Source organism: Drosophila ananassae, chromosome XL, assembly GCF_017639315.1.
Source record: "Drosophila ananassae strain 14024-0371.13 chromosome XL, ASM1763931v2, whole genome shotgun sequence".
NCBI lineage: Eukaryota > Metazoa > Arthropoda > Insecta > Diptera > Drosophilidae > Drosophila > Drosophila ananassae.
In genome coordinates, this window is record NC_057931.1 from 10561708 (window position 1) to 10583686 (window position 21979).

General features: G+C 42.9%; 3 protein-coding genes across 4 annotated transcripts; 1 reads left to right on the forward strand and 2 right to left on the reverse strand.

Annotated features, from left to right (window-relative positions):
* Positions 1-208: 208 nt before the first annotated feature.
* Positions 209-12061, forward strand: LOC6507947 (monocarboxylate transporter 12). Its single transcript, XM_001966444.4, has 9 exons — positions 209-704; positions 4927-5216; positions 6332-6451; positions 6596-7206; positions 7261-7464; positions 7529-7654; positions 10715-11045; positions 11113-11313; positions 11372-12061. The coding sequence occupies exons 2-9, from the start codon at positions 5063-5065 to the stop codon at positions 11533-11535; spliced, it is 1911 nt and encodes a 636-aa protein (XP_001966480.1). The 5' UTR covers positions 209-704; positions 4927-5062; the 3' UTR covers positions 11536-12061.
* Positions 8318-10400, reverse strand: LOC6504646 (fatty acyl-CoA reductase wat). The gene is made up of 6 exons (XM_001966445.4): positions 9725-10400; positions 9570-9658; positions 9401-9510; positions 8772-9345; positions 8564-8710; positions 8318-8508 (listed from the first exon to the last, which is right to left on the reverse strand). Exons 1-6 carry the CDS (start codon positions 10214-10216, stop codon positions 8418-8420), a joined length of 1503 nt encoding a protein of 500 aa, XP_001966481.1. The 5' UTR covers positions 10217-10400; the 3' UTR covers positions 8318-8417.
* Positions 12062-12446: 385 nt separating the features above from the next.
* LOC6504645 (SET domain-containing protein SmydA-8) lies at positions 12447-20207 on the reverse strand. 2 transcript variants are annotated; one of them, XM_032453428.1, is made up of 2 exons: positions 18946-20207; positions 12447-12938 (listed from the first exon to the last, which is right to left on the reverse strand). In XM_032453428.1, exons 1-2 carry the CDS (start codon positions 19867-19869, stop codon positions 12501-12503), a joined length of 1362 nt encoding a protein of 453 aa, XP_032309319.1. In that variant the 5' UTR covers positions 19870-20207; the 3' UTR covers positions 12447-12500. The 2 variants fall into 2 exon arrangements, with proteins under 2 accessions (XP_032309319.1, XP_001966482.1); XM_001966446.4 differs by lacking the exon at positions 18946-20207 and adding an exon at positions 14384-15417.
* Positions 20208-21979: the final 1772 nt, after the last annotated feature.

The following is a 21979-nucleotide window of genomic DNA, read 5'->3' on the forward strand; positions in this document are numbered from 1 at the left end:
AGTCTCCACTGCTCTACTCCCTCCTCCTTTTTCGATGGGGAGCAAGAGCACCCTTGCTCGCTCCCTCTCATCCACGGCCGTGTTTATATGCTCCAACTGATAAGAGTTCTAGCCGGAGCGAGAGAGAGAGCAAGAGCATAATAGCCAGAGAGGTAGGGGAGAGAGCTGTTCGTGGTTGCCGTTCCTCGAGCGCTGGTTCTTCCTCTTCTTCTTGGCAGTCGCCGCCCGCCGTATTGCACGGCAGAGTTCGCATTTTTCAATTTTATTCGGTTGCCCGCTAACAACGAATTCGGTTCGACTTGTTCCGCTAAAATCAAAAAAAAAAAAAAACACAAGAATATATTCCAAAAAAAGACAATATTATGAAATAAAGTTAGGGATTATAAGCCCAATAAACCGTTAGACCGTAAAAATAATAGAGTATCGCGAGCGAGCAGTTTTGGTAATCGATGATACGGTTTTGAACTCGTGCAATCCCGTAATCTCTATGGCCGGACAATTGCAACTGTAACTGTAACAAAAACAACATAAATTGTCAACAAAGTAATTAAAAAGATTCGCCAACTCAGGCACAAAAACAACAACTCTTTTCGAAATCAAAACAACAACAACATTTTTCAAAAAAACAAAAAAAAAAGAGTGCCTCAAGTGCAATAAATTAATTAAAAAATAAAAGCAAAGCATTTAAGCATTATTGCCAAAAGGTAAGTTGTTTGGATCAGATAAGAATCATATCATAATTCTTATATCACTCGGAGATAAATTTATATCGTATCTCTCAAAAAATGCAATTGCCTGGAAAGTTATTTTCAAAAAAAAAAAAAAAAACAAATTATATAGAACGAAAAACATCCACAACCTAAATGTAGAAACTATTTTTAAACCTATTTGGTGTTTATTTTTTTTTTTTTATATTTTTAGTTTTTGTTGGTTTTTCTTTCTCTGCTTGTGTTTCTGAGAAGAAAAGGAAAGTGCATTCGATTTTACAAAATACTTGATCCCCTCCTCTTATCATTCAACAAGTGGCCGTGATTCCCTGGGAGGGGTCTTCTCGATATTTGTATTGATTTTCATTATTTACTAAGCCGAAGGTGACAAGAATCTTGAGCAACTGATTGATTGGAACAAGGGCTTAGTCCCTGGATTACAGGGTAGATCTTAGTCGAGGTTTTTATACTCTTTTCTGGCGGGTAGATATGATTTTTTGTGTAAAAGTATAAGACTTTGCATGAAAGACACTTCTTTTTTTTATAAATTATTTTTATTTTTTATTACAACTTCTTTAATAAGCCCAGTTATCAGCTGGGGAGCCAATAAAAGCTTGTCCGTCTGTCCGCGTGTCCGCCAATTTGTCTTTTTCTCTCATAAGTCTCTCAATTTTAAAGTTATTCTTGTTAAAGTTGGTATTTAAGCTTATTATCTCACCTAGAAATAGATAATCTTATAGCTACTTAAATTATGAGCCTCTTATTAAGAGTATCTCAACGTTGTCTTTTCTAAAATCCTATTTTTCTTGTGAAAACTTTGTTAGTTTCTACCAGGTAATCCTTAGGGGAAGTTTTTAGAAGAATTCCTTCTAAATTTCCCCTGCCCTTTAAAGGAAAGTCATCAGAAAAGTAAGTGCAAGGCCAAAGCAATTAAAAATCTCTGACCGCGAAAGCTGAAATTCATTTTGTGACAGGCAAAGTGAATTAATTTCATAATAAACCCAGCCAATGACCGACAATGGAGGGAAAATTATAAAAATGTGAACTTAAAGATTTAAGCAAGGATACTTTTAAATATAAACACAATTATAGGTAGAAAGAGATATATATTCCATAGACTTCTCTCATCCTTGGCCTTGCATGTGACATGCAAGTGTTATCTATAACTTTTGAAATGATATATACTTTGTGTTATTTTGATTATTATTTTCTGCTGTTGGTTCAATGGACTTTTGTGAACCATTTTAGCACCAAACCACAACAACAAAATAAGAAATAAGACACAAAAAACCAAACAAAGCCAGCTAACACGTAATCGTGTTGCTATTGGTTTTAAATTCTTTTCATATATAATGTTTGCTGATACTGCATTTTGGTTATTGCGCATATTTTTGGTCTAAATATTCAAAATTATTCATCTATATTTTGTGTAGAGGCAAAGTCTGATCCATGGATGTTACTAGAAATGAATATTATTGGATATTATGATCCAATTTTGACTAATCTATGGGGCATTAGCCGATTAAAAGTCACTTGGTAACTAGTTTTTCATTTAAAACAATTCAAATAAAATCCCTTAAATATCACTAGCTCATTATCTTCTTGTTTTTCTAAAACATTTCCATTCAGAGTCTATGATTTCTTTGTTTCCATCGTTAGTGGGCGTACCACGCTGCGTATACGCAATATTCTCTTTGTCGGTAAACATTTTCAAATTTTTCTAATAATTAATTCTAATTCTAAGTTTTGGCAGATTTAATTGTGAAAGTGAGACTGCGTGAATGTCAGGGCTAAATGGATTTGATTTGTTTTTTGAGTTTTAATTGTCGCTGATTGCATAAAAGACCGACCGACCAAAAAGCCGACCGACGAACGAATAAAATGAATCATCGCACAATCGAGTTGGAGATGCGTTTCCGTTGCCATTTTCCAGTTTCGACTCTAAGGCAGACCCCCCCCTTTATAGTACGCCACTGCTTCCTCGACTTTAATCAATTTTAGGTTGAGTTTAGCTTTTGTTCTTGTTCGAATAGCAAACAATGGCTCAGGCATATGAATATGAAATACTTTCCGATACTGCCATTGGATAAAAGTGTGATTCCGTTTATCATGTCACAATTATCGTTTGCTTTTTATTTATTTTTTTTATTTTTTACCCCTTCATCTGCTGGTGATGTTGCTGTTGGCGGTGCATTGTTGCAACTTTTACGCTTTTGTTTCCACATTTCCATCCAATTCATCCAGCAATAACAACCAAGAGATATACGTACTGGCTGGTATATATATATTATATCCTATACAGTCCATATCTGCAGATATCCGAAGAAGCTCGAACAATAAAACACAAGACAATAAACGAAAACAATTCGCACCTGGCAACAAAGTGATTAGAGTGGTCTGTGAACAGTTCGCAGTTTAATATTTATTATTTAATAAATAAAAATGTATAGTATGAGAAAAAGGTTATAAAATGGTAATATTAGTAACAGTTTAATATATCCTTTTTGAATAAGTTGTCTAGGCAAGCCAAGCCAGTGAAAATAAATCGCTTTACAACACTGTTTAGTTATTCTTGTATATTTAATACATAAAAATATATAGTATGAGAAAAAGGTTATAAAGTGGTAATATTAGTAACAGTTTAATATATCCTTTTTGAATAAGTATTCTAGGCAAGCCAAGCCAGTTCTAAACAAGTCTTTAGAACTCAGTGAAAATTAATCGCTTTACAACACTGTTTAGTTATTCTTGTATATTATCTATATTCTATTCAAAATACTATAAATATTATTGAAAAAAGTAACTCCCATTGTATTAATCTGGAGTATGTGACTCGAACTCTGGAACTCTTTGTGTTCGTGATTCCTCCGCCGTATAAACACTGATCGCTGGGGGGTCTGAATGCCAAGCACATCAGTTCAGTTTAAATCCGCCGTAGTCGTCGGACGTAATTATTATTTATATATATATAAATAAAATGAAAATAAAAATAAAAAAATATATATATATTTCTGAACCAGGCCTGATAAGCCACGTTCCATGTGATATTCTCCGGCCCACCTCCCCTTTCTCTGGCTTTTCTCTCCGGCTATCTCCGTCCCTGGCTCTTCCCGTCTCGCTCTCCGGCTGTAGCTCTGCCACTCCGCCGGACAGGGCCCCTAGTTCTTGTTTTGTTCGGATCGCCGGACAACGGAATCTGCCAAATAACTTTTTGCTGATTACGTCTTATGTACCACGGACCGGAGCAGGGGGCGGCGCCAAGCGGGGTAAGAGGGGTGGTGCGGTAAGGTCCGAGGGTTGGCAGAGAAGTTCAAGGGGTCACCCGCCGGCCTGATAACCGCTTTGATTTGGTTTGCCTTTGATTGGCTTTGCTTATTTTCCATCCCAGCCCCGAGAGTCTCCTCCTCCGTCCACAATTCCCTTGAGATGTCCAATGATCCCGGGTCTCCATAGACCCGTACACCCGTATACGGTTCTAAATTTAACACTTATTCGCCTTCTCAGCTTTTCTTTTGTCACAAACAATGACGCTGCTGAATCATATTCCTAGACTTGGGGATTTTCTAATCGATTCCATAGTGTTCTGGAATTAAGGGGGTTTCAGTTCAAAAAAGCAGAGAATAAAAGCTATAATTATATTAGGATTTAAGAGGGGAATAGCAGTCTATGATATAAGATACCCGGTACAACGATAAGTTTGAGAAAAATTACAAAAGAGCAATTTAAATCTCCATATTTAAGGTCCAAACTCTTAAAACTATACGATACCCGGTACAAGATCATCCTGTCTTCTAAACAATCTTAACTATTTAATTAAAATGACAAAAATCAAACATTAAAATATAACATTTGCAATTAAAAAATTTAATACCCCAAGGTGATAACAAATTAACACTAAACAACACTTAAAAATAAAATAATTTTTTGAAATAGCTCTCGAATAATCTGAGAGTCTCGGAAGTTCCGAGTCGGAACCCCCTGAACAAAAGCCTCCCTAGAAACAATCTGTTTTGGATTGTCTTCTATTTCGTGATAAGAGTTCCAAACAAAATAATTTTAAAAAAGAAATAGACAACATCCTCTTCATCACGTGTTTTTGGAGTCCAATGGCTCTTGTTTTCATTTTTTTTTGTGTGTTATTTTCTAATGTTTTTATTCCAGCAGACAGCTGCTAATTGCCACACAATAACTAACCTCTCCCCCTTTCGCCTTTTTTCAGTTTGCAACATGCAACAGAGCTAGGAACAGCATTAAGCCCACACCCACTTCCAGAGGAGTAGGAGGAGGAGATCTGGTTCGGACGTAACCAGAGTATTTTAGCCCGGGGCTACAACCATCACACCGAAGCATACAAAATGGTACACGGACCGCCGGCACGCAGAAAATCACATCAACAGCAGCAGCAACAAAATGCTCCGTGCGAAATGGAGCTGGAGCCACAGCCCACTCCGCCGGACGGAGGATGGGGCTGGGTGGTGGTCTTTGGCTCCTTTATGATCCACATTGTCAGTAAGTATGGGGGGCAATTATACCGAGGGGATGATGGGTTGGAGGAGCTATCAGAGAGGGACTTGCTTTTTATGTTAAAATATTAATACCTGGTACTTCTAAGAGTTATTATTTTATTTTGGTTAGTAGAAGTTACTTTGTAGAATATTAAATTGAATTTCTGGGAGTTCTAGATCCAAGAAATGAGTTAAAAATAACTCCCTAAAGATTTTAAAGTATTTATACCCGGTACTTTAAGGAGAACTCACTAAACTCCTCCCCTCTTTAAATTTAACTCCTACAGAAAACTAAACTTAAAAGCTTTATAGCCCAATAAAAACTGAAAAGAAAAGACCACTAATAGGTATCACCTAGTCGTAACCCCTCTTATGATTCAACCCTTTGGTTTTAGTTTTCAATTACGCCATGACTCTCCGTCCAGTGACTTTGTGCGTGTCCGGGTGAGTTTCCCACCCTTTGGTGGGAAAAGTCAGGCACAGTGAGTGACTGACTGGTGGTGTTCTCTTACCTCGTCAGAAGCCCACAACTGAAAACTATCAAAAAAGAATGTTGGGGGAACAGAACACCTTTAGGAGACCCATAAATCAACTATCGTTTCGCCTTGGGACTAACCCGGCAACAGTCCCGTCGATCGGCGGGACATCGTAAATATTTTGGGCCAAGAGCGGGTGGAAACTTAATCTCTTGGAAATCAAAATGCTTAGCACCGGAAAGATTAAGCCGGGGCCTGGACGACAAGGTCCACTACCACCATAGTCTACTGATATACTGATATACTGATATAGTCTATGAATTTACGAGAAGTCCCTACGCGGTGGGAGTCGAGCCACTTCAGCCGCGCAACTATCAATTGGATGATAATTGTGTCCAAGTGCCCACCGGCAGGCGATAATCTTATCGGTTTGAAATAACTATACCGATACTATAACTACACCTCCTGATACATAATGGCTGATAAATGGTTTCTACTTTTTTTGGGGGGGGGGTGGGAGAACGTAATTAATTGGCCAACTAAACTGATTTATGGCCCCTGCCAGTTGGAGATCCAGTTCGAACGAATTATTTTTGGTTTCCAATATCACTAATCTGATGAATTCTCTCTCTTTACTTTGTAGCCGATGGGATGACCTATTCCTTTGGCATTTTCTACAATGAGTTTCTGGATTACTTCAACGAGGGCAAGGGTTACACGGCCTGGATAGCTTCGATAATGGTCGGAGTGACCTTCTCGTCGGGTGAGTAATTATTCTATAATCTTTTTGGAGGTTCTTGGAAAAAGAAACTAGATTCTGGTGGGCTGTGAGAGATTATATGCCTATTAGACCTTCTATCGATTAAAATCAAGTAGTCCCTACTATATCCTGTCTCTCGCTTTCCAGGACCCATTAGCTCCTCCTTTGTGAACCGCTATGGCTGTCGGGCCGTGACCATAGCCGGTTCCATTCTGGCAGCCAGTTGCATCATCGTCAGCATGTTCGCCCAGAACGTCCTCACCCTGATCATCACCATTGGCTTCGGCACTGGACTGGGCTTCGGCCTCATCTACCTGCCGGCCATTGTCAGTGTGACGCAGTACTTCGAGGCCAAGAGATCCCTCGCCACGGGAATCGCTGTCTGCGGCTCCGGATTCGGCACCTTTATCTTCGCTCCATTGACGAAGTACCTCATCGAGGGATTTGGCTGGCGGGGAGCCATGCTGATCATCGGAGGCATCGTCCTGAACTGCATCATCTTCGGAGCCATGTTCCGGCCACTGGAACTGGAGGCGGGACCTTCGCAGACGCCGCCCAACACTCCGAGTACTCCCAATTTGGGCAAGAAGTCGGCCATCATTGATGAGAACACGACGCCAGCGGAACTGGAGCCCCTGAAGATCCTGCCGCAGAAGGATCAGTACTTGCAACTGCCTCCGGGCGGAACTGGACCAGGAGCCGGAGCAGGACTCTGCCGCTCCAATAGTGTGGGTCACAATCTGAAGCCCACTAGTCTGGTGAGTTGTGGGACTAAGCAGCATGATCTTGAAATCATAGAATATCCTTTTCAGAACAACAACTCGAATGGAGCCATCAATGGCCAGGGACCCGCCACCCTGGTGACCCCGCCCACTGCCGCAGCGGTGACGAAGAGCACCAGCAACGACGACATCGCCCGGAAGTGCCACAGCCAGTTGCAACTGACGCCCCTGAGGGACACCCATCGGGAGAGGAGTGCCAGTGGCACTATGTACCGCCCCGATGCCCTCTACCAGGTTGGGATTCTCTTCTATATCTCCAATACTCTGTTTCTCTCTAATGCCTCTTATGATTCCCTAGGGTTCCCTTCACAACATCCCCGATTATGTGAGTTCCAGGAATGACCTGAACCGATCCATCTCCGGATCGGGCGTCATCAAGCGCTATGGATCACTGCGTCAGAGCAACAATATATCCCAAAGTCAGGTGAGTTTCAGAGACACTACTGATTGGTATTACATTTTTGGTTAGTTTTTTTGTTTATTCTTTAAGAAGAACCTTTTAATTTATATACTTTTTTTGTGGACCTCTAAGAATCGTTTAAGAATTTTGATTTTCGATCCGTGAGACCGTAGAAAACTATAAAAAGATCTGCCAGAGATCCATGAAACACAAACACAACGTAAAATCCTTAAAGCTGTAAGTCGTCCCTCTTCAGCGGTATGCCATTGAGTCTCAACCATGCATGCCCGAAGAGGCGCCCCAGGGTGCACAGGACAAGGCGAACATTTGACCTCCATCCGGTTACATGATCGGGATCTCCTTCATCAGTGTATGTGGGGTAATCGGTATCCAGAGGTGCCCGCAGTTGGCGGCGCAGACGGTCCACGAACTGGGCATTGCAGTCGGCACAGTAGTGGGGACGCAGCCAACATAGCAACTCCAAAATATAATCCATTTTTTCTACAGAAGTTTTATATATATATATATATTTTTTGGAATATATTTAGCCGGAAAGTCTGTGCTTGTGGTTTGCTTACAAGTTATGGAATGAATCTTACAGCAGAGCCTGGAAGCAGTGGGTTTCAAATTTTGACAAAAAAAAGACAGAGCCTACTTCTAAATATTAAAAGGACACATCTAAGAGGCTTATTGAACTTTAAAAAATATACTTTCTGCCGGAATATAAGTTATAATTTATCAAAAAAAAAAAAAAGTAGAGTCCTGGAAGTTGTTCCAAATCCAAATCCTAGAAGAACGCCTTAAAGTAACTGCCCCAAAGCCAGCGAAGAATCTTGTAGAGCAGAAATAGACGTAGAGCCTGGTACAGGATGACCTTGCTATAAGGGAAGACATACAGTACATTGATGAGAAGAATCACCCACAAGGACTTACATTTTCAGAATACGCTGAGAACGCTTCAAGGTCCTGGGATCCTCGTGGAGTAAATGGGTTCGAATACTATGCACCATGTCCCTACTGACTTGGACGACTAGGGAATCGATATCCGGATGACTAAAGGCATCCAAATGGAACTCAGTTCTGCAAGGAAGAAATAGGATACTGTAGAATAATAGTCCTTGAAGGGGACCTAGATGTGTACCCCTCGTTTTCTTTGGTCAAAGTCTCCTTCTCCGTGACGCCAGGACTCTCGTAATTGTTGAACATGAAGGGCTGCATAACCTCCAGGGTCTGGTAGGCCTTCCTCACGATGCCCATGAGGACTGGCTTCTGGCCGAAGAGCTTCAGGAGACCGTCAACCATCAGGGCCGGCAGGATCTGCTTGGTGAAGACCAGGAAGAGGTACAGCCACCTCCTGTCCGTATAGTGGCATCCGGGGATCATCAGATTCTTCTCGAAGGCGGCGTCGCCCCACAGGTCCAGTTCGTCCATCTGCTCGGCCACCCGGGTGAAGGTGTGGGACACGTGGGTGCACGACGAGGACATGTAGACGGGCAGCTCCTTGGGGGCGTCCTCCTGCTGGTAGAGGTCAGCGCCCTTCTGGGTGTAGCAGAGCATGCTCTTGATGCCCATGTCCTGGGGCGTAATGTCCAGCCGGATGTCTCTGCCCAGGTAGACGGTCTTCAGGATTCCGGCACCCACCAGAGCGAAGAGACCCATGGCCCCCATCAGGGAGGGCGAGAAGCCCGGCGAAGGATCATCCACGGCGAAAAGGACTGCGTATTTGGGAGTCCTTATGATTGATTTTATTTCTCAAAAATGAATAATTACCAATGGAAGGACGATAGACTATCAAGGGCAGCCGATGACGGTGGTCGTTCACCAAGGACTCTGCCAGGTTCTTCGTGAAGGTATAGGTGTTCGGAAAACCCACAATTAGTCTGGAAAACAGGACTCATTACTCCATAGCATTCCCTCCCGATTCCCTCAGTGTACTTACTTGCGGGTCAGGGCATCGAGTAAATTATCATCCGGAACTTCGTCCAAAAGTCTGAGGCAAAGTTTCCAGTCCATAGGTGAGGAGTAGTACTACGGAGAGTCCAATGAAGTACACTTAAAGAAGCCATGAGATACCTTGATCCCAGATCACACTACCTTTGGCTCCACTCTCTTCAAGTACGGATTACTGTAGAAAGTCGAGACGTGAACAAAAATCCGTAATTTTGGCAACTTCTCGGCAAACTTGAGGGCCTCCAGGGTGCCGCCCACGTTCAGCCGGAGTGCCACTCGGAGTGGCTCGTCGAAGCGCACCGTGGCGGCACAGTGATAGACCACCGACACGCCCCTCATCCGGGCCAGCCACTCCGGCTGGATGCCCAGGCCCGGGTGGGAGACATCCCCGGGAACGGCCACCAGTTTGTCGAGCTCCTGCGGCCGCTCCTTGGCCAGGACATGAAAGATGGTGGCCTGCCGGAGTCGTTTGAGGCGCTGCTCCGCCGTAAACTGTTTCTTCGGCCGGAGCAGGACGTAGATCCGGCGCACCCGTGTGGAACGGAGCAGCTTCTCGATGAGAGCCTTGCCCACCACCCCGGAACCGCCGGTTATGAAGACCTCAGAGTCCTCAAAGAACTCCACCACAGTGCACATTCTGTATGTCCTGTTTGTCCTCCGGATGAATGCCTACCTGCTGGCCCAACTGATGTCTTCCTACTGAAGGTGTCTCCTGTTCATCACTTGGTTTTTTGTTAAAAACAATTAACAATAAAAACAATTTGAATTACATGAGCTGTGGAGCAGGGAGCCTACCCTTAAAACTTTATATTATTTCCATGCTAATTTCGGGCTTGGATTTAAAACTTATTTTAATTTATTTTGAAATGGGCGTGGGCTGGGGCTGGGGCTGGGGTTTCTTGTAGTCTCAGTAGTTGACTTAGTAACCCCCTGATTGCTGGAATATATTATATATATTGTGTAAAAAGGGGGAACATAATTTATGTAAAATAAATAGAAGACTTCTTCCCGAACTTTAGGATTGGAGAGAAGACTTCTTGCTTTAAAGCTATTTATTCTCCAAGGTTCTACCTCTTATTTCGTTTAATCTAAAACCCAAGATAATCAAAAATATAATATCCTAATCCCCTACAGGAAGTGGCCAAATGCTGCGGTTGCATCACCTGCTCCAAGGAGACTCGGGACACCTTCGCCGAGATGATGAACTTCTCGCTGCTCAAGGACGTGGTCTTTGTGATCTTCTCGGTGTCGAACTTCTGCACCAGCATCGGATTCAACGTCCCCTACCTGTATGTGGCGGCCTATGCCGAGATCCTCAAGCTGAGCAAGTCGGAGGCCAGCTACCTGATCGCCACCATCGGAGTGGCCAACACGGTGGGCAGGATAATCCTCGGCTATATCTCGGACAAGCCCTGGGTGAATCGACTCCTCGTCTACAACGTCTGTCTGACAGCCTGTGGCGTGGGTGAGTATTTCAAAGATATCTTACCTCCAACATCCATCTAATCTTAAATTATGAATTATTTTTAAAGCCACTGCCATGGTGCCACTGTGTACGAACTATCAGACCCTGACTCTATACTGTGTGGTCTTTGGCTTCACCATTGGCGCCTATGTGGGTCTGACATCGGTGATCCTGGTGGACCTGCTGGGTCTCGACAAGCTCACCAATGCCTTTGGCCTGCTGCTGCTCTTCCAGGGAATCGCCAGCTTCATCGGTCCCCCCATCGGAGGTGAGCTATCACTTTTACTCCATAAAGATTGTACTAATAGTGGTTTTGTGATTCATAGGTTGGTTGTTCGACCTGACGGGGTCGTATGATCCGGCCTTCCTGATGGCCGGACTGATGATCGCCATCAGTGGCCTCGTGATGTTCGTCATTCCGCCGCTCCAGCGTTTCCAGGCCCGTAAATCGGAGCAGAAACATCACGCCGAGCACCTAGCCTTAAGTTAGTTATCCTTAGGACAGGACAGTTATCCCCTCCTTCCAGTCTATTTTTTTTTTTTGATATACAACCATCCGTGTTTTTTTTTTGTTTTTTGTACCATAAACTATAATGATATAAACTATAATGTTAAGGCCCTAGGACATCGTGAGAGATAATTTAGGTAGAAGACCTCCAAATACGAGTATATATATATTCTAAAGTGTATGTGTGTCTGTTCTAGAGCAATTATTGTTATCCTGATACGACTGTGCGTGTATATAGTCCTCTAGCCATCATATATTATATATACACGCTTTTCCATCAAGAACGTTAAGTTGGAAATGGGAAATTGGAAATCGATTCGAGGGAAAACCACATATGGTTTTGAATATTAAATGGGGAACAAGAATCGCTGGAGAAAACGATTGTTTTTTTTTGAAGCTAAAAATAATAAATACATTTAAACTCTAACTGTAAATCAAACGTATTTTTTTATATACTCTAAATGTGTAAAAAAAAAAAACCAACCAATAAACTTTATTCGTTCGTAAAGTCATTTTTTATGGGCACTACGAGTAAGTACTTCCTTCTAAAAATAATCTCTAGTAAACCCCATTGATAGATATCCCTCAGAAATTAAATAAATTACATTTATAATTGTTTCTCGAGTTCATGCCAAAAACAAAATCAAAATTTGTCAAAAAGAAATCTCAAGATCTCTGAGGAGCGATCTTCGAGGCTGGTTGGCTTTCTAAAGAAATATTCTCGTAAAATAAAGGCAGTGGCATCTCCGAAAGGGTAAATAAATTCTTTTTTAGGTACATACATTTAGATATTTATTTTTGGTATTCCCTTAATTAAAAATAGAATAACAAGAACACTTCACACTTTCACTCAAACGGCAACACTCACTCACTCACATAAAAAAATCGGAACAAAAAAAAAATATTGTATTTATTTATATTATTCACAAGTGGAGGGCACATGCTCGTCACTGGATCTCCTCGGTGATGAGTTTCTTCAGAGTGCACTCGCCGGCTCCCAGCTTGTGGAGAATGGCCAGGATTTCCTCCCGGTAGCGATCCTTGTGGGCCACCTCCTCCGGCGTGTACTGCTCCGGATCGAAGCGTGTCATCCGCCAGATAACATTCAACTTGGCCTCGATCAGGACATAGTTCGAGGGCGGACAGAAGCGCGGACACAGCTCATTGATGAAGTGGATCATGTCCCGGACACTACTGGTATTGATCCGGTTGTTGATCGTATTGAGAGCAAAGTCCTGGTAGCGGGCCATCTTCGAGTGCGGAAAGACGTTGTCGCAGCTGAGGCACTTCCAGTCCGGCTGCAGGGTCCGGGTCTGGACGGGAATCACCAGTCCCCGGCAGCCCTGCTCCCGGCAGAACAGAGCCGACAAGTAGGTACCATTCTCCTGCAAAACATGATCCCAAATAAGACTAATGTAGTGAGTACGATTCGAAAATTCTGGGGGTTCAGTCACCTCCGTCTGTTTCCGAGGCTTTTTTTTTTTTGTCAAAAAATTAACATTATGGAAATGTAGGGTTTTTTTTTTTTGGGGGTGTGTGCATATACATAGATGTCTATGTGGGTAGGTTAGTAACCCCCCAAAAAAAACTAGGTGCGGTAGAACTTTTCAAGTGTTTTTGACATTTTTTAAATATTTTTCAAACCATTTCCTCTTTTAATTTTATGTTTTTAATTCATAATATTCGTAAAATTTAGAACCTATATATTTTAATTTAAATTTCTAGCCCTATTATCTCTTGAGTTTATTTTTTTTTTCTTTAAAACTGATAAGAAGGTTCAGACTCTATAGATTTTAAATATATTCTCCGTCACAAATATTGTTTTTATTTCGTAATAATCTTTAAAGAATTGAAAAACAAAGTATTGCTGTCAAAGTATCAATTTGAATTGTTTATGACTAACACGATTTAACCTTCCCATTCACTATTAATTTGATTATAATGCCTTCATGGACCCGACCCGACCCGACCCGACCCCCTTTTGAGCCACTTAGGGCCGCCCCTGGGAGACGGGACGCGGCTAATGCAAATCATAGAACTAATTTAATTAGGGAGACGCATTTGTGTGGCAGGTAGAGGCCATTATTCAATTTATCCCGACGACTCGACCGCACAAACTGGCTAAGACCAAAGGCCAGAGGCGCTACAACCAAATGGCCAAAAAGATGAAAACTAAAAGCCAAAAGTGCTCTCGACATGGTCCATTATGAGCATAAATAGATATATGTTTGGGTCTGCAAATGGATCTCTATCTCTGGGCTCTATATACCTATATATCATACATTATGTAGTCAGCCGCGAAAAGAAAATAAAATTAAAAGAGAGAGTGCCACGTTGACATCAATGTTGGCCAAGAAATTTTGCTAAAAATTCAACAGAATGTTTCTTTTTTTTTTTTTTGTACATTTTTAAGATATGGCATGTGTCACTGAGAATTTTAGTTTAGTTTTTTTTGGAAAGAGTAGGGTGTTTTGGCGGTTTTTGGTTTAATATTTAAGATATTAAATTAAATTATACAATTCAACTAGCAACTAGGGAGTACCGGGTATCATTCAGTTTAGAAACAATATATTTTGAAAATTGCATTAAAATTAGTAATCACAGTTAAAAAATGTAATATTTAGGAAGCTATTAGCCAAGCTATGTTTCTAAAAAAATATAATTTTTAACTTTTCAAGCAAATAAAGTCAAAAACTTACAAATAAAGTAATTCAAAAAAGCAGAAAAAGCGCGGGAAAATAAGAAAAGCCTCCATAACCTCAATCTCCTCCCAAAGAAACCCCTTCCGAAGGACAAACCCCAAGAGAAGTAATATATATCCAGGACTCACTGTATTATCATTACACCGGACACAGTCGCAGTTGAAGTTTTTCGTCATCTTGAGGAAGATGCCCCTGGTGAGGTTGCCCCAAAGGATCTTGGTGTAGGTGGTGGTGATCTCGCCACCCTTGGGAATGTCCCGAGCCGCCCGCACCACCGCCAGAGTCCCATTATCGAAGTAGTGACTGGCGTTGGGAGTGCACTCGTGATTCATGATCGCCGTGAGGGGGAAGAGACCGCGAAGGAGGACCTCATGACCACCGGAACGGCAGGGCGCCTCGAAGGCGTTCGTATTGAGGACGCCGACGATCCGGAATAGCTGATCCATGAACTCCCGATCCGTGGTGGGAAAGTTGCGGAAGCACTGGGCCGCCTTGATGATCTCCTGGCGGTAGCCGCGCTGCGCATTCGCCTGCATGGCGTCCACCAGATGCCGCTGCTCCTTGCTCAAGTGGAAGACCCGCACTGCCGTCAGGATCCTCAAGGAGAGGGGATTCACCTGCTCCAGTTCCTCGTCCGCGTCCTTGGGCTGCCAGCGCCGGAAGTGTTCGCATTCCGCCCGATGGATTTCCGCATCCGAGCAGTCGGCACAGACGGGCAGGGTGCATCGGTGGCGGCACAGGAAGCCGCTCTGTGGCAGCATCTGGTGGCAGCAGACGCACGAACTGAGCTGCCCCTTGCGGGCCGTGGGTCCCGTGACTAAGGCCCTTTCCCGGAAGATTAGCTCGCCGGCAGCAATGTCCCGGGTGGCAAACACACCCCGGCCGGCCACTTTCGAGGATTTGATGGTCCAGTTGGGCTCCTCCTCGCGCAGATCGCCCAAATGGCTGTCAATTAGAGCGGCCAGTTGCTCGGCACTGGTGTCCTTGTCAGGAGCCATGTGCGCCACCATGGCAGCCGTGGTGTCCATGTCCGGCGAGGGAGGGAGCAAATACGGATATACGGCTACGGTTACGGTTACGGTTACGGACACACGATTACGGACGGAAGTGCGAGCCAACCAGAGCGACGCGCGTTGGGTCGGCGAGTGATGATGTCTCGCGGTCTACAAGGGAATTGCTGCGACAGCAACGCCGGCAGCAACAGCAGCAGCAGCAACAGCAACAGCAGCAGCAACAACAGCAGCAGCAACAACAGCAACAGCAACAGCAATGCCGACAGCAACAGCAACAGCAGCAACATGAGCAGCAAACACAGCAACAGCAACAGCAACAGCTACTGAGACAGCAACAACAGTACGTTTCATATCTACAACATGACCAAAAGCAACAAAAACAACAACAACAACAAAAACAACAACAACAAAAGCAACAACAGCACAAGCAACAACAACAATAAGAAACCAGAGCAACGCTTATGACGTGAACGCCGACGCCCTCGGAGAGCATTAAATACAACAGAGACAAGGAGGAAGGGGAGTGCTGAGATACTAGTTGGTATAAGAACTATTCATACCCAGTACTAAGTAGATAGATTATCTACCAGATATACTAGAAGCTATAAGATATTGTCTACAGAAGTTAATCTTCAGAAAAACTATTTCAAAACTACAATAACCAACAATTACAGAACTTTAAAAGCAAATTAAGTTAATATTACTAACTTTATTTTTCAAAAAGATGTGAGGATTTCTTAGTCCTTAAATATATTTTTCTAGTTTTCAATAAAATTACTTAAACTTTTTTTTAACTCCTAACTAAAATATAATAATAATATTTTTAAGAAAATCTTTCATAAAATCCATATATACCCACCAAGTCTAGTCTACTAAGAGGTACTAAAAACACAAATTAGAGGCAGCAGCTAGAGGGTGAGGTTAAAAGGGGGAGGCGAGACAACAACAAAAACAACCACAACAACCACAACAACAACCACAGCAATAACAACAACAACAACAACCATAGGAGACAACAACGACAAAAGTCAAATATGATTTTTTCCAAAAGCACACGCACTCGGGAAAAACACACATTTCCCATAGTTCCGATTTTCAAAATCTAAGAATAAAAATTCTAGTATTTAGAGAAATAGTATAGAAATTATTAAAAATGTTTAAAAAATGTATAAGATAAATAAAAATGGTTAATATTAATTATTGTATCTAGAACCTTTTGATTTTGAGTTTTTTTTATGATTCTTAAAACTCTAAAAACTCTAATTGATTTTCTAAGTTAGCCACTTTATCAAAAATCCCAGAATCTGTCAGAAATAATTTCAGAAGAAATCGAAGAGAAATGGGAATCGGGAATGGGACGGGGTGTACTTGAAGTGCTATATGCCACTCGGGACTGGGACGTCGTCGGAAAGCGGATTTTGCTTTCGACTCTTATTCAATTTGTGCTTGAGTTGTTGCTGCTGCTGTGCTTCCCATTGTTGCATTCAATTGGATTTGAGAGGGGGAAGAGGAGGGGAGGCAGCACGAGGCAAGAACCATTGATGCAGCCCAGTCATTCACTAATCAAAAACCATTTTCCACTGTCAATTTATATGGCGAAACACCTCCAGACGACGAATGGGCTATCAGTGGCTACTCCAATTCCTACTCCTCCAGTGGCTTCATCTGCTCCTGACACTCCACCACCTCCTGGTCCCTCACATTTCCCTGCCATGTGATGTCTGCGGTTATGGATGGCATAAAGTGGAAGCCATAGAGGGACAAGCCCCCAACCCAACCCATGGCACTGGCGCTGGCGCCACCACCCTCGGCAATCTGAGCAGCTGGAAAAATTATTTGCCGAGATGCAATGCCACCAATACCAGGCGTGGCACTAGCCCACATTAATGCACTGTCCAAAAAAAAATAGTTCATCAAATAATAATAATATTAACTCATAGAACCTATAGAAAATAGGTATAATTATTAGGCTTCTATATGGTGTACAGAAATTAATTATAACCCATAATTTTCATAATCTCTCTGGGCATTATCCATATAGGTTTTTTCGTACAGTGATCCCTGGCTAAAGGTGCGTGTGGCTGGGACATAAATTAAGACATCGCCGGGCGAGGAGAAATAAGTTGCGTGTCGGGGACAAAAAAAACAACAAAATTGGGGACAATGCCATGGGGAAAAAGCAGGTGAGAGTGCCATGACACGTGACCAGGTGGGGATTTGGGATGGCTCCATGCCTTACCGGTAGTAACAACTACTCTATCTCCCCCTCCCCCTCGTATTCCGGATCATTTTTCCGGCGCAACTGTCACGCATTGTCACATGTCAGCTTAACCTTCTCCCCAAAAACACAGTCGTAACTCAGTTGTAAACCTTTATGGGTCTCGATTTTGGGGGGCTGGGGGCGACACTATAAACGTACAGTTCCTGTCCGGATTCCACACCCACATGGCTCCATTTAAAATCTATTTTCACTTTTTTTACGCGAATTTTATTGGCCCAATCGAGCGAAACCGAAGGCAGGAAGCTAAAAAAAAATTAATAAACCACTCGAATACTCGGAATAGTTCTCAGTTTTTTAGAAAATAAAAAAAAAATACCCTGAACTTTAATATTTATAGAAACTATATATGATTTAAGATATATGCTTTTCAAGTTCTAAATAGTATCGATAAAAATATATATCCTCTTTTTTATTACTTTTTAATTAAAGAATTAAAACACTTTCCAATTCCGTTTTTCGAGAAAGAGAAATCTTTCTGGCAACCGAAATACTCGAAAATTTTGAAATGTTTTTCGGCTTTCCGAAGAATTTTTGTGTTCAAAAATATGTATGTGTATATGTTTGATATATTTGAACAACGTCAAAGAAAATATAGATTTTTTTTTGGTGGGGTAAACAAAAAAAAGAAAAGAGGGCGGGGCAGGGCAGGGCAGCCGATCTTTGACAGAAAAATTGTAGAATTCTGTGCCAGCTGAAGCGTTCGAATGAATGAATGCAGTGGGTTGCTAGTTCTTATATATATATATTATATTTTTTATAATAAAGAATGGGAGTATTTGAACTATTCAAAAAAAAAGGGAGGATAGAAAAGGGGTGTGGTCAATTGGAAGTTTGCCAAAAAGTATCCAAAGTAAAGGTTTCAAAAGTTCAATGCAAAAAAAAAATATCAAAACAAACAGATGTCATTCAGTTAAGAAAAATATGGGATTTGTTTTGGAAAATATCTAGAAACTTGACTCTTTTGTGAGTATTTTTGATTTGTTTTTTAACTAAAATGTTTTTCAATTTTCAACACTACTCACGGGTTAATCCTTAAAGATGGTTTTCAATTTTTTAGAATTATTTTTTCGGCCAGCTGCCTTGCCTCAATCATACACTTAGCCTTTGATTAATTACTCGGCGTATTTTGGCTTTAGAACACTACTAACAGGGGCGTAGTTGCAAAGAGCAAAGGGGGATTCATGGCAGTTTTAAATAGAAAATTATTTTTATAAAAACTTAAGTAATTAAACAAAAAATAAACAAAATAAAGTATATTTAAGCAGAGACTTTGAAACCCCTTTCTCAACTACGCCCTTTTTTTTCGACTTTTTTTTAACGAGCACATCTATTTTAGTGCAACGATTGCGACACACTCTCCGCCACTGCCTCAGGGGATGCAGTGTTCCGGACTCACCGTCGGATCCTGGCAGCGGACGCACTGGCACATGAAGTGCTTGGTCATTCCAAGGAATATCTTCCGGGCCAGCGTGGACCAGAGGAGCTTGGCGTAGGACATGGTGATCTCGGCACCGCACGGAATCCGTTCCGTGGAGCATACCACGATCGTCTCCCCGTCCTCGAAGTGATGGGCGGCGTTCGGAGTGCACTGATGGTTGAGTAACCCGGCCAGTGGGAACAGGGCCCGCACCAGGACCTCGTGCCCGCCCACATGACTCCGGCTCTCAAAGGCGTTCGTATTGAAGGCGCAGATGGTGCGGTAGAAGTAGTCCAGCATGTCCTGCTCCTTGGGAAAGTGCTGGAAGCACTCGGCCGCCCGCTGAACCTCCTTCATGTAGTACCTGTCCGCGTTCGCCTGCATGGCGTAGAGGAGCTTCCGCTGCGGCTCGTCCAGGAAGAAGCAACGCACCACGCTGAGGATCCGTAGAGCTCGCGGCTCGATCCGCTGCGTCTCCAGCGGCTTCCACTTCCGGAAGAGCTTGCACTCCAACTGATGGCGATCGGAGGTCCGGCAATCCGGACACACTGGCAGGCCACAGCCCGCCGGACAGAGAGCGTCCAGATCCGTGTCCCCCGGAATCAAACAATAGCACAGGGTACAGGTGCGTAGATTCGTGGATCGATGGGCAGTGGGCCCCACCAGAAGGGTGTGCTCGCGGAATAGCTCCTCCCCGGCGGCTATGTCCCTGGTGGCGAAGATGCCCCGCCCGGAGATCGGGGAGTCCGCCACCCGCCAGGCCGGCTCCCGCGGCCGCAAATCCCCCAAACGGAGGTCTATCAACTCGGCCAGCTCCTGGGTGGAGGCACTTATCGTCATCTGCTGCATCGGCTGGATCTTCTGCCGCTGCTCCTCTCGATTCTCGCTAGGCTGCTCCGACATTTCGTGATTGGATAACCGCAACTCTCTTCCGATAAAAAACCTTGGTGTACCAATAAAAAAAATCAACAAAACTATCTCACTCTCCGCCGGATGATTATCGGAACGCAACTGACCGTCGCCGGCGAAACGCAAACTCTCTAATTTTCCGACTTTTCCCCGATCGCTCTCCGATCTTCTGGTTTCGATTCCGATTTGCGATCTACGATATGCTCGATCGGCCGGCCCACCATGGAGTGCCCGGCTAAAATTAGCCGTAATGGCCCTGCCTCTCGAATTTCCCGCTAATTTTTTCCGGCTGGACTTGCGGTTGGAAACACAAACAAATCCCAACAATACTGGTACATGTAACAAAAATTTAGGAGGAAAATTAGTTAGTTTTCCCTACTCCGAGGAGCATAGATCTGCCGAATTGCATCCGATTGAGAAATACTGTAGCCTTCTGTACCATCGAACTTTCTACCACCTTTCCGCATGGCTTTCAATGACTTTTCAGGAAATCTTTGAAGGTCTAAAAGTTCCAACATCTCGATTTAATGGGGGTAAAAATTTAAAATTTTTAAAACGGCTTTTAAGCAATAATTTGAATGAGGAATAATGGCAATTAGTTCCCTGATTACAAAACTGCATCTTATTTCCGGATCGGAATAAATTGCCAGAGCTATGCCTTTCGGAAGGGACAGAAGTGTCCAAATTTTGAAAACATCCAGAAATCGCGATTTTCCAAGGGGTACCCCTTAAAAGAATATGAAGAATATTAAAAGAATAGATTAAATGCTAAAAGGAATATTTTTTTATTGCCAATTGTTTATATCTCGGACATTTCTCAACCGATCTGTAAACTTAGTACTGACCCTGGATAAGGACAAGAATATCCTTCGGCCTGCATCTCAGGATTCCCCTGAAATCGTAGACCACGTCACTCATCGTGATGAATTTCCAATCCGAAAATGCAGCTGCCGCTCAGCACTAACCGGTTGTATTTCCGAAATCCTTTGATGCAGATCGAAGGATATGAAGGTGCCGATTCCTAAATTGTAACCCTTTTTCAGATCGGCCTTGAAACTTCCAAGATATTCACATTCCCAATTATAAAAAATTACTTATTCCAGTAATTTAATTTTCTTTCGGTGTTACCTTGCATTTTCAACAAGTTTTGTTTTCCAGTAGATCCGCCTTATTTTTGCGCATTTTATGGCCTATCACGATCCTGGATTGGATGCGAAATGGCCGAGATATTCACAAAAAACTGTTGAAAAAAAATCGAATCCACCTGCTAGTCGTTTCTGTTCGCCTAGTACTTCAAGACTGGTAGCGGTCGAAAATTGAAAATTTTTTCAGCCAATTTAGGGCGTGACGTCACGGATCGGGCTTGGATCTGTGACGTCACCACTGGCTGGTGTCTTGGGTACGCTGGGTCGTGTCTTGGACACAGGTTTGTGTCTGAATTTTCAAAATTGGCGGGGGCGGGAAATTATTTTTGAATTTGAATTGAAATATAGCGGGTGGTATTTGGGTCCATGGGCGCGGGCGGGAATCTTTTCATTCAAATTCAAATTTAAATAAAACGGATTGTATTGGGATCCACAGGTTTGTGTCTAAGCTGCAATGGTTTGTGTCCCGGGTCTCCCCAGTGATGACGTCACATGTGGAACCCAAGTCCGTGACGTCACAAGTGGCTGAAAAATTTTAATTTTTCGGCCGCTACCAGGCTCGAAGTACTAGGCGAACAGAAACGCCTAGTAGGTGGATTCGATTTTTTGAAAATGTTTTTTGTGAATATCTCGGCCATTTCGCATCCAAGCCAGGATCGCGATACGTCATAAAATGCGCAAAAATTCGGCCCTCTTACGTGGCTAACAAGATCTGGTGTTGGCCAAGTTAACACCGCGTGGTAAACAAATTTTGCCAAAAAGAATAAACTTTTAATTTCAAGTGTTTATATCTCGGCCATTTTCCAACCAATGTGGAAACGAAGTACTGATCCTGGATCAGGACATCAATATCCTTCGGACTGCATCACAGGATCCCCCCGAAATCGTAGGCCACGTCACACATTCTGATGAATTTCCAATCCGAAAATTCAGCTGCCACTCAGCCCTAAGTTGTTGGA